Below are 13,104 nucleotides of genomic sequence, written 5' to 3'. Positions count from 1 at the left end.
GCCATTTGAATGATATGTATAGAAGATCTCTTTGTCCTCAGTCTCACTTGGTTCTGGGAGCTTCAGGAGACTGTGTGTGTTCTGAATCTCTATTGGGCGGGTCAGCCTTGCAAGTTGTTTAAAAATAAATAATACCATACCTACAAATCCCTCTCTAGTTTTATTGAGACCAGACTGACGGGTAAGAACTTATTTGTCAGAGCCAGCAGAAAGGAAGGGAAAAGCCGTACGGGTCAAATCACAAACTTGAAAGTAGCAAAAAAGACTAGAGTTGGAAAGCTGAAATTTGTCTGCTAATTCTCTAAAGCTGGCAAACCCCCCCCCCCCCCCCCCCCCCCCTCAATGAACAAGCTCCCAAAGTGCTCCAGTCCCTCCAATTTCCACAAATTAAAGGTTGAGTCCAGCCCTGAAGGTAAGAAAAGGTGGTTGTTATAGATAGGGGCCAGTGAAGGCACGGGCAGGAGTTTTAAATGTTGTCGGTACTATTTCCAGATTCTAAGATAGGCGACCACCACAGAGTTCAAGGAAAATCTAGTGGGAGAAAAGGGCAATGGGGCAGTAACTATGGCTAGGAGAGTGGATTGTAGAGCAAGAGCGAGCCTCAATTTAGCCTTAGATTGAACCGGGATCGCTGATCCATAGCAAGACTTTTAGGATATTGGTGGCCCAGTAATAAAACAATAAGCTTGGGATGGCCAAGCCGCCTGTCTGTTTTTTCCTCTGGAATAAAACACTGCAAATTCTGGGATTTGTGTTCGCCCACATAAAGGCGGATATCAATGTATTAATCTTGATTAAGAAAAGGATTTGGGTGGAAAAATGGGGAGGTATTGAAAGAAAAAGAAAAATCTTTGTTCATTTTTATTGTTTGAATCTGGCCAGCCAAAAATAAAGGAAGGTTGTACTATGTCTGCATGTCCGTTCAAACTTTGTTGATCAGGCTGGAATAAATCAATTTGTGAAGTGAGGCCCAATTGTGGGCCACCCTGGCCCCCAAGTAACGAATAATTGTACTGGAACGGCATAAGAATAACATGCCTAAATGGGCTCGTCTCCCAGGAGGGGTTGACCGGAAAACATTCACTCTTACCTAGATTTAATTTATAGCTACAGAAGGAATGGAAAGCAAGTGTCTTCACTATGCCATTGATGGAGGGAATTGGGTCTGCAATGTATAAAAGTAGGTCATCTGCATAAAGAGATACTCAATGCCTGTCCCGGTTAGTACCCCGCCATTGATTGGAAGCTCTCAAGGCAGGAGAGAGGCTCTATTGCCAGGGCGAATAAAAGTGGAGAGAGTGGGCAGCCCTGCCTCGTGCCTCGATTCAAGGGGAAGTAGTGTGAATATACAGTAATTGTGCAATGCTACAATAGGGCCATTGTATAGCAAACAGACCCATGAGACAAATGTTTGGCCGAATCCGAATCTTCCAAGAGTCTCAAATAAATAGTCGAATTCTACCCTGTAAAATTATTTTTCTGCATCTAGAAATGCTATCACCTCTGACTCAAGTGCAAGAGTGGGAGAAAGTATGACATTCAAAATGTATCGCATATTAGCTGATAACTGATGACCCTTTACAAAGCCTGTTCGGTCCTTATGCTTGGAAGGCAAGGCTCCAACCGGAGCACCAGAACCTTAGAGATCAGCTCAACTCTGCGTTAAGAGCCAGATGAATCAGTATGAACTGCACTGTTGCGTTCTTGTCCCTCTTAAGGAGCAAGGAAATAGAGGCTTGAGTAACAGTTGGAGGCAATGAACTGCGGGATAGGGAGTCAGTGAACATATCTAACAGCAAAGGTTTAAGTTGTTCCGCGAATTTCTTATAAAACTTGGCCGGGTAGCCATCCGAACAGAGGCCTTACCAGCCTGCATCAGACCAAAGCATTTTAAAATCTCGTTGGGGCGTAAAAAGGGAGTCTCACTGACAACATTTGACTGTTTCGAAAGTTAGGGCACTTTTCATGTCTGTTATTTGGGTGTATTCTTGATGACCTTAGTTATAAATGAAGGACTTCTCCTGCTTGCTCCTTACAATAGCCTATGGGCAGGCTGTCCAGAAAATCAGTCGTGATCGACTTGTCTGCGGTGGCTCAGATTTATACAGGTCACAGTAGCAGGATGTAAAAGTCACATTGACCTGAAGAGGGGTGGAAACAAGGTTTCTGCCCAGTGTGAATTATCTGGGGGCTCTCACGGAAGGCCAATTGGCATTAATGTTGGTGTGCTAAAGACGATTAACCTTCTCCCCATATTCATACAAAGTACCCCTGGAACGCTGCAGCAGATGTACGGACATATTGGTGGTCAATAGCTGAAACTGGGTCTGCACCTTTGTCTGCTTGCATAGAATTCCGGTGTGGGATCAAGTCCTGGTGATAGATGATAATTAAACAAAGCACAAATTGTGCTTCTGGTACAAAGGATCTTCATCTCGCGGCAAGTCAAAAAAATAGTCCTTTTCATAGAACGTTACACAAAAGGCAGGTTGGATAAATCATCCTGAAGTTGACTCCATTCTTATACAGGGAAGATTTCACTGTTAAAGGCAGCCCTCTTCTTGGCTAGGTTTGCACTCATGTACCAGTAGAACCTGATAGAGTGGCTTTCCCACGTAAAATCCCGGTGCTCATGCCCATCGAAGCACCAACTCCTTCTCATTAAAGCTGTGAAACCTTGCAATTACTGCATGAGGAGGATCTGCGAAGCGAGACTTGAGTCGAAGTGAACAGTGGGCCCAGTCCAATTCTGGAGGGGGGACGGAAGTACATTCTCACCTACCATTTTGTGGAACATGTCGGAGAAATAATTAGTAGGGGTGCAGCCTTCGATTCTCTCCGGTAATCCCACAACACAAACACTTTGCCTTCTGGATCTGTTGTCCAGGTCGTCCAGCTTGGATGTTAATACCCTTGATCACAGCGGCCCTTGATCACAGCAGCAAGGTCTGACTCCAAGGAGGTGATCCTATAACTATGGTCAGACAGTGCAATTTCAGTGTCCTTAAATGCACCTCCTTTAGCTTCGGCGGTCTGACTGGTGCTCTTGAGAAATAAACAAATAGGGGCCGAGACCTCCTCGATTGATCTTCTAAGATCCAAAGTCAAGGATCGTCTATATTTTTTGAGCTCAACCCCAAAGATTTGCTGAGTGCTTCAGCCTTTAGTGGTGTGGTTGGAGAAGCAGCTGCCTTCGCCATCTTACCTCTCGTTGATTCATTGTCAAGGTACAGTGAAAAGTATTGTTCGGTGTACGGTCCAGACAGGTCATTCCATACATGAAACAGAGCACAGGACATACTTAAATATATAGTGCGAATACATAGGCACAGGCAATGGGTGAGCATACGGAGTGCAGTACTACTCAGTAGAGACGATCTGTGAAATAATCAGTTCAGTCCATAAGAGGGTCATTCAGGAGTCTGGTTACATCAGGGAAGAAGCTGTTTTTAAACCTGTTACTGGGTATTCTCAGACTTTTGCATCTCCTGCCCGATGGAAGAAGTTGGAAGAGAGAGTAACCCAGGTGAGAGGGGTCTTTGATTAGGCTGCCCGCTTTCCCAAGACAGCAGGAGGTGTAGACAGAGTCAATGGATGGGAGGCGGGTTTGGGTGATGGACTGGGCTGTGTTCACAACTCTCTGTAGTTTCTTACGGTCTTGGACCGAGCAGTCGTCATGTCAGGCTGTGATCCAGCCAGATAAGATGCTTTCTATGGTACATCTGTCAAAATTGGTAAGAGTCAATGTGGACATGCCAAATTTCATTAGTTTCCTGAGGAAGTATAGGCCTGTTGTGTTTTATTGGTCATAGCATCAACGTAATGCTACGAGCCAGGACAGATTGCTGGTGCTGGGCACACCTAGGAATTTGTAGCTGTCAACCATTTCCACCGCGGCACCATTGATGCAGAGTGGGGTGTGTACGATTCCAGAGATGGCGGGACTGTCATACGAGGAGAGATTGATTAGGTTAGGATTGTTCTCGCTGGAGTTCAGAAGAATGAGGGGGGGGGGGGTCTCATAGAGACTTATAAAATTCTAACTGGACTAGACAGGGTAGATGCAGGGAAGGTGTTCCCAATGGTGGGTGTGCCCAGAACCAGGGATCAGTCTGAGGATTCAGCATAAATCATTTCCGGCAGAGATGAGAAGATATTTCTTCACCCAAAGGATGGTGAGTCTGTGGAGTTCATTACCACAGGGAGTAGTTGATGCTAAAAGATTAAATATATTTGAGAGGCAGCTAGATATAGCACTTGGGGCAAATGGGATCAAAGGTTATGGGGAGAAAGCAGGATTAGGCTATTGAGTTGGATGATCAGCCATGATCGTGGTGAGTGGCAGAGCAGGCTCGAAGGGTCAAAGGCCTCCTCCTGCTCCTATCTTCTATGTATCTATGTTACTTTGTTCCCCGAAGTCAATCTCTTTAGTTCTGCTGACATTGAGGGAGAGAGTTCAGCCACAAACCCTTACATACACTATCCAAGTAGATCACCAAGCAATAGTAAGGGGCAGGAATGGGGACGATGTTGGATTCCTGTGTGAATTACTTGCAGTGTGCTTTGTGGGTTACACTGGACAATGAACCCACTTTGGAACCTGACTACGAACTAAGAGAGTCTGCCTTGGTAACTTGAGCCCTTTTTATGTTTATAAGACCATGAATTTAGCTATGTGCCTTCACGTGTATTCATCAATAAACTGTTTATTGATTTGACTTAGTCTTTGGGTTGCTTACAACACGTCTTTAAACCCCACTTAGAGTTGCCCGATCCCATGCAACATCACAATTCCAACAACTTTCTTCAGCAGTAACCTCAAGTTAGCACAATCACAAAAGTCTAGCATTTCCAGCTCTAATAAAAGTTTTAAAAGTTCCAAGCAGTCAGCGCTTCCGCCAGTCAGTGCTTCCGCCAGTCAGTGAGGGAAATTACCCTTCGGAAATTTAAACTTCCTGCGCAATTTCCATGCAAGTCACGGGTCAAAACTTCCGCAGGGACCTGTCATACACTCGGAGACTGGAGGTTTTGGGCCATGTGGAAGATGTCTTCATTCCGTTAGGATGAACTCCATTGGATCCTGGCACTGTATTCCTTTAACTCAACTAACCTCTGTAAAATATATCCTTATCTCTATTGTAATACTACTCACCTTCCCAGATATCACTTCAGGATTTACCTCTTCACTAATTAGAAAAGCCTAACACAAAAAGTGTACTTATTAAAAAATGCCACCGTTTGTTGATCAAAATCTCCATCACACTTTTGACTTCTACAATTCACAAAATGAAATCAATCCTAAATTTATCAAAGCAATTTAAAATCACACCTACAATGCATAGGCTTAAAACATTTTCTTTTATGGATGAGTTTCAAACATAATTGGCCCGAGTTTTGCGTCAGTGGCGAAGGAATGTTGCTTGCCCTGCATCATGCTAGTAGTTGCCCACAGACCTTTTAGAAGTAACATTTTGTCATCGAGCACCTGATCTTATCTCAATAAAGTACTGCTATAGGATAGCCTGCTGAGGAGTAGGGAAACTTTGACACAAATTTCCACTTTTCTATGTTTAACTCGACACGTGGGGATTTTCCGAATCTGATGTATTATTACCGGGCAGTGAATATGGAGAAGATACGAAGCTGGGTCAGAGAAGTTGACTCCCAACGGGTCAGAATGGAGGAGAGTTTGGGTAGGGGGTCGGGATTGAAGGTGCTAGCGACAGCACCGCTCCAGACGGCCCCAGGGAGATACTCAGGGAGTCCGGTAGTAATAGCTTCGTTGAGAATTTGGAGGGAGTTTCGACAACACTTCGGGTTGGGGGCAGGGTCAAGGGAAATGCCGATTTGTGGGAACCATAGATTTGAGCCAGGGAAGTGGGATGGAAATTTTCGGAGATGGGAGGAGAAAGGAATTAGGACACTAAAAGATGTGTTTCTTCGGGGTCGTTTTGCAGGATTGAAGGTGCTGGGAGCGAAGTATGGGCTGGCGGAGGGTGAACACCTCCACCTCGTGTGCTATGCTGGGGCTGATACAGCTGAAGGTGGTGTATAGAGCACACCTTACAAGGGCGAGGATGAGCCGGCTCTTTGAGGGCGTAGAAGATGTGTATTAACGTTGCAGGGAAGACCCCGCAAACCACGTTCATATATTTTGGTCCTGTCCAAAACTGGAGGATTACTGGAAGGAGGTTTTTAGGGTAATCTCTAAAGTGGTGCACGTGAAACTGGATCCGGGCCCTCGGGAGGCCATATTCAGGGTGTCGGACCAGCCGAGGTTGACAATGGGCGCGGAGGCAGATGTTGTAGCCTTCGCCTAGTTGATCGCCCGAAGGCGGATCCTGTTAGGGTGGAGATCAATCTCTCCACCCAGTGCCCTGGCGTGGCGGGGGGACCTGCTGGAATTCTTGACGCTTGAAAAGGTCAAATTTGAACTGAGGGGAAGGGTGGATGGGTTCTACAATTCATGGGCGTCATTCATTATGCACTTTCGAGAATTGGATCACATCGAACATGGGGGAGGGGGGGGGGGGAATGAAAATATGGAAAAAGGAGAATAAAAAAATATTTTTTTTTAAAACTCAACATGTAGGGACATTCAAAGTTTCTGTTCTATTTAGTCCATAAAAATGGTGAGAGCAGGTTGCTTCACCATCATTCTCAGTGCAGAAAAAAAAAAGAAACTATTTTTTGCAATCATGAAACATCACGTACCTAGTTCTTTTTTCCATTGGATTCGCTTGGCTTCCAACTGATCCTTTTCATTTTCTCGTTCTCCAAGATGCCTGAAAAGACCATCTTCGACTTGGTTGGATGCACTAGTCAAGTAATGCCGTTCACGTAAAAAAGAAACAGAAGTATATTTTTTGCTGCTTGCTTTAAAGAATTATGAACTTGCAATACAATTCTAAAAACAATGAAATCGCCTCTTTGTGGGTCAATCAAAAAGTCATAAAATTTAGATTATTCATAGAATATCTAAAGTGATCAACTTCTGGAACAGTGTGCAGGAAAACACACTGATTTTGCCTGATTATGTAACAAAGAAAGAAAAAATGTTTGTCAATACTTCCAGCCAAAGAAATAAGAGGACGACCAGAAATAACATTTATATAGCACCTTTAACATAATGAAATGTCCCTAGGTGCTTCACAGAACTACTTTAAACTAAAATAATGAGCTACAAAAGGGTGGTGTTAAGTCAGATGACCAAAAGCTTGGTCTTAAGGGAGGAACGCGAGGTAAAGAGGCAGTGAGGAAGGCAACTCCAGAGCCCAGGCAGTTGAAGAAACAGCTGCCAAAAGTGGAGTGACTAAAAGCAGGGATGCTGAAGAGGCCAGAATCAGATGACAGCAAACATCCTGGAGGATGGTGGGGCCAGAGGAGATGGGGATGGACATAGTCGCAGTTGGACACACAAAAAAACGGATGAGAATTCTAAAATCAAGAGGTTGTTGACCAGAGCCAATTTAAGTCGAGGAGCTCAGGAACATTGGTTAACAGGGCCAACATGAGCCAAGACACAGGCAACAGAGCCCAGGGTGACCTCAAGTCTACAGAAGGTAGAATGTGGGAAACCAGGCAGGAGTGCATTAGAACAGCCACGTCCAGAGGCAACAGAGGCATGACTGAGGAAAAGCAGTTACGGATTTCACTCATGATAACTATTCAATCAACCTTTGTAGAAAGCTGTACATAAGTGTACATTTCTCCAGTTGAATAGTCAAAACCGATGATATAGCATCACATAAAAAATGGCCAATTTGACGAGAGAGATGAATAACTGCGCACAAGAGAATAATTTGGGTAAGGTGGCACAGTGGTTAGCATTGCTACCTCATGGCACCGAGGACCCAGGTTCGAGCCCAGCCCTGGGTCACTGTCTGTATGGCGTTTGCACATTCTCCCTGTGTCTGCATGGGTCGCAACTCCACACCCCAAAGATGTGCTACTTTTGTGAGCCTCCTTGCTTCCTCACTCTGCTCTACCATTTGTGGAAAAGTCTTTAGTCACCTCAGTTCTAATCCAGAACTAGTTTCCTAAACTCCACACTTCCTCTGCGGTCTCGAATGATTGGATGGATTAGATTGGATTTTTTATCGTCACGTGTACCGAGGTACAGTGAAAAGTATTTTTCTGCGAGCAGCTCAACAGATCATTAAGTACATGGGAAGTAAAGGGAATAAAAGAAAATAACAAGTGTAAGTTAAGTAAAAAGTGGATCTGTTGGGGAGAGCTCGCAGAGAGTCGCCTCGCTCCGGCGCCATCTTCTGGACATCTTTCCCTTCATTTAAGCTTTTCTACAATAAAAGAGAGAGTGCATAATGCAATTGTTGTTTCTATCAGTTAGATTGTACGTGGGGGTAGGCTGCTTGCAAAGCAAGCAGGAAAAAAATCCAACAGAAGTAGCCAATTGGAGCAATTTTTCATTTAGAATCCTAATTTTCAAACCACTCCATGACCATACCCTTATCTATCACTGCAACCACAATCCTCCAAGATCTGAATGCTTTTGCAGTTATGGCCTCTTCAACATCCATGATTTTCAACATTCGACCATGCCATGAAAGGCCTTAAGCTCTAGAATTCCTTCCATAAACCTCTATGACCCTCTCTCCTCTTTAAGACACTCCTTAGAACCTACTTCTTCAATCAAGTACATTTAAAGATGCAAAATAACTGCAACTCGCTACTGCTGTAGAGCTAACAACTGCCACTTACAAGGAGTATTGGTAGTGCAGATCACTCACTACAATAAACGACATCATCAACTCTCTACCGGACTTTAAAGGTGCATCGTATCATAACAGGCTTATTGTGAATCCCTGCACTTCAAATTATTATAATAGTTGAGATTTCGGATTTATTTAGTGCATTCATATTGTACTTAATGGCTTGGTTTCCGCTACCTACCCAACTCCCATAGTCTTTTCAGTTTGCACAGGGTTTGCTTGTTCAACATTTGCTCCAGATTTATTAGTCGCCTGTGGTTTTTGGGATGAACTATTGTCCTGCGAGGCCTCATTATTGGTGCAGCCAATACCATTTTGCAGAGTTGCATTCCCTTCTTCTTTATGCTCTTTATGTGTGGCCTCAGCTTCTTTACCTATTAAGAAATAAAACAATCAGCAGTTCAAAGCGGAAGATCGTGTTTACTATCCCTGTGGTATGTCTTTTAAGAAGATGCTACCCAGGACAATTCAGACACTAGATGGGTTTAGAAAGGTGGCGGTATTGGACAGTTATCTGTAAGTAAAAGTTAATAAGAAACCAGGACCAGATGAGATATATCCAAGGATACAGAGGAAAATGAGAGCCAAAATTGCAACGGCATTGGCCCTAACTTTTCAATCTTCCTTAGGCTCGGGGTGGTGCCAGAGGACTGGAGAATTTCAAACATTACAGCCTCATTCAAAAAAGGTGTAAAGATGGCAGCACAGTGGTGCAGTGGTGGCACTGCAGTCTCACGGTGCCAAGGTCCCAGGTTCGAACCCGGCTCTGGGTCACTGTCCGTGTGGAGTTTGCACATTCTCCTCGTGTGTGCGTGGGTTTCGCCCCCACAACCCAAAGGTGTGCAAGGTAGGTGGATTGAACATGCTAAATTGCCCCTTAATTGGAAAAAATGAATTGGGTACTCTAAATTTTTTTTTTTTTTAAAGGTGCAAAGATAAGCCCAGCAACTACAGGCCAATCAATTTAACTTCAGTGGTGGGGAAACTTCCAGAAACAATAATTCAGGACAAAATGAATAGTCACATGAATAAATGCGTGCTAATTAAGAAAAGCCAAAATGGATTTTTTTCAAGGAAAACCATGTTCAACTAACTTGCTGGAGTTTTTGAAGAGGTAACAGAGAGGGTTGATGAGGGTCATGCTATTGATGTGGTGTGCATGGACCTCCAAAAGGCATTTGATTTGGTGCTACATGACAGACTTTTTATCAAGGTTGTAGCTCATAAAATAAAAGGGATAGTAGCAACATGGATACAGATTTGGCTGAGCGACAGGGAAAAGTAGCGGTAAATGGATGCTTTGTGCTGGAGGCAGCTTAGTAGTGGAGTTCGCCAGGAGTCAATGCTGGGACCATTGCTTTGGCCGGTATATCTTAAATGACCTAAACCTTCATGTGCAGAGTAAACTTGGAAGTACTGTGAACTGTGAGAAGGATAGTGTAGAACTTGAAAGGAACATTGACATGTCGATGGAATGGGTGGGCCGTTGGCAGATGAAGCTCAATACAGAGAAATGTGACGTGATTCATTATGGTAGGAAGAACATGGAAAGACACTATAAAATAAAGGCTACAACTCTAAAAGGGGTGGAAGAGCATAGAGATCTGGGTGTATTTGTGCATAATTCTGAAGGTGGTAGGATAGGTTGAGAGAACAGTTAATAAAGTGTACAGTATTTGGGCTTTATTATTAATAGGGGCGTAGAGTTCAAGAGCATGGAAGGCATGTTGATTTTGTTAACCAAAAGAGAAAATGCTGGAAACTCTCAGCAGGTCTGGCAGCATCTGTAAGGAGAGAAAAGAGCTAACATTTCGGGTCCAGATGACCCTTTGTCAAAGCAAAGGCACGGAAAGTGAGAGATATTTATAGTCGGGTGAGGGAATGAAAGATGAGTCCTACCCAAAGAAACCATGGGAAAAACGTGCCAATGGCCACAGAAAAAAAGGGAAAACAGTGCTAATGGCCACAGAAACCAAGGGAAAACAGTGCTAATGGCCACAGAAACTAAAGGAAAAGAGTACTAACAGTAGTCCCCAGAGAGAATAAAAGGCGTGAAAAGCCAAACAGCAGAGAAACTAAAATCGCAGGGCAAGCTGTGACAGTTGTAGATGTGGGGAGAGGGGGAAGCAAAGGGAAGAAAAGGAAAGGAAAAGGGGATAAGATGGGGGAAAGAGTGGGGGGCGGAATATTATATATACATATAAAGAAAGACAAGAAAGAAATAAAAGATAAAGGACAGTTAAAATGAAATGGAATGAAAACAAAGGGGGCGAGGTGGGGTAGAGCTAATCATCTGATGTTGTTGAATTTGATGTTGAGACCGGAAGGCTGCAGCATGCCGAACTGGAATATGAGCTGCTGTTCGTCCAGTTTGCGTTGAGCTTCACTGGAACATTGCAGCAGGCCAAAGACAGACATATGGGCATGTGAGCAAGGTCTTGTTTTAAAATGGCAACTGTGGTGGTATGATTTGCATAGCTGTCTGCCATTGGTGCAGAACACCAGCTTACCATTGGCCCTGGTCGGTCATGTGTCTCTCGACCGATTGGTTGAGACCAGTCATGTGACGGCTCTCCGATTGGTCGAGTGGCTGAGTTAACCACACCTCCAGAGCGAGGTATAAATAACCAGAACGCCCGGCGGTCGTCCATTTACTGTAGTCGACCGCAGGGCTAACTTCTAGCTTATTAAAGCCTAACTTTTGTACAGCAACTCGTCTCGCGTTCGATTGATGGTTCATCAGCAAGCAATGGGAATGCACACAGACCGAAGGTGCTCAGCAAAGTGACCACCCAGTCTACATTACGTTTGGTCTCTCCGATATAGAGGAGATCACATTGGGAGCAGCGAATGCAATAGACCAAATTGGACGAGGTGCATTGAAATGCTGCTTAACCTGGAATGAGTGTTTTGGGCCTGGGGTGTTAAGCATGGAAGAGGTAAAATGGCAGGTTTTACACCTTCTGCGATTGCATGGGAAGGTCCCATGGGTGATGGGAGAGGTGTTGGGTATGGTGGAGGAGTGGATTAGATTTTCCCGGAGAGAACGGTCTCTGCGGAATGCTGACAGAGGGAGTAAAGGGAAGATGTGTTTGGTGGTGGCATCACGCTGGATTTGGCAAAAATGGCAGAGGATTGTGCTTTGCATACAGAGTGTGGTGCTGAGTCCAGAGATCGTGATCTTTGGTGTTAGACGATCCGAGAGTTCAGGGAGTGAAAGAGGCCGACGTATTGGCCTTTGCCTCCCTGGTAGCCCGGAGACGGATCCTTTTAATGTGGAGGGACTCGAATCCCCCGAGTGTGGAGACCTGGGTTAGTGACATGGCTGGGTTTCTCAGTCTCAAAAAAATAAAGTTTGCCTTGAGAGGGTCCTTAGCGGGGTTCTCTCGGAGGTAGCAGCCATTTCTCGACTTTCTGGAGCAGTAAAGGTCAGCAGCATTCCGGGGGGGTGGGGGGGTGGGGGGGGGGGGGGGGGGGGGGGGGGGGGGGGCGGGGGCGCATTATGTTGTATTGTTCTTTTCTCTGTACATATGGTTAATTTTTATTTTGTTATGTTAATGGTTGCGCACGGTTATGCAAAATTATGGGCTCGATTCTCCGCCTCGCACGCCGGGTGGGAGAAGTGCGGGAGGGCCGGGCGAATCACGACACGCCGCCCTGGCACCCCCCGCGATTCTCCCACCCCCCCCCCAAAATGGCATGTCGCGTTTTGCGTGACGCCGCTCGGAGAATCGGCGCTCGCCGTTTTTCATGGCGATCGCCGATTCTCCGGCCCGGATGGGCCGAGCGGCCCGACGAACCCGACCAGTTCACGCCAGCGTCAACCACACCTGGTCGCTGCCGGCGTGAATATCGCGCGACCGGTAAGTGTGGGGCCTGTGGAGGGCGGAGGGAGGATCGAGCACCACGGGCGTGCTCATGAGGTGAGGTCGGGCCGGCGTCTCTAAGAGACGCACTCTTTTCCCTCCGCCGCCCCGCAAGATCAAGCCGCCATGTCTTGCGGGGCAGCGGAGGGGAAGATGGCAACCACGCATGCGCGGGTTGGAGCCGGCCAACCTGCGCATGCGCAGCTGACGTCACTTAGGCGCCGCCGGCCGCGTCATTCGCGGTGCGCCGCTTTGACCCAAGCTTCAAGCCCCAGCGCCCAAGATTCGCGCACCGCCACTCCTAGCCCCCCATGGGAGGGTGGGGGGAGAATAGGGGGCAAGGAGCGGCCTCCGATACCAGAGTGAAACACTCCGGGTTTCACTCAGGCGTCGGCTGTTTCTCTGCGTTTCGGAGAATCGCGCCCTATGTTTCTCACAAAAATGTTGGAATAAATATAATTTTAAGAAAAGAAAAAAAATGCTTTGCATGCAGAGTCTGGCTGGGT

General features: G+C 45.8%; 1 protein-coding gene across 5 annotated transcripts in view; it reads right to left on the bottom strand.

Moving 5' to 3' along the window:
• ccdc66 (coiled-coil domain containing 66) overlaps nucleotides 1-13,104 on the bottom strand; it is a 117,572-nt gene that overhangs the window by 68,650 nt on the left and 35,818 nt on the right. For all 5 annotated transcript variants that reach the window (XM_038812806.1, XM_038812807.1, XM_038812808.1 and 2 more), the window contains exons 5-6: nucleotides 8,914-9,106; nucleotides 6,715-6,818 (exon numbers count right to left, since the gene is read on the bottom strand). In XM_038812806.1, coding sequence (XP_038668734.1) covers nucleotides 6,715-6,818; nucleotides 8,914-9,106 — 297 coding nt within the window. The remainder of the gene's footprint in view (nucleotides 1-6,714; nucleotides 6,819-8,913; nucleotides 9,107-13,104) is intronic.

Source organism: Scyliorhinus canicula, chromosome 11 (assembly GCF_902713615.1).
Source record: "Scyliorhinus canicula chromosome 11, sScyCan1.1, whole genome shotgun sequence".
Lineage (NCBI taxonomy): Eukaryota > Metazoa > Chordata > Chondrichthyes > Carcharhiniformes > Scyliorhinidae > Scyliorhinus > Scyliorhinus canicula.
Note: the sequence above shows the minus strand (reverse complement) of the source record. Positions and strands in the feature narration are given on the sequence as shown.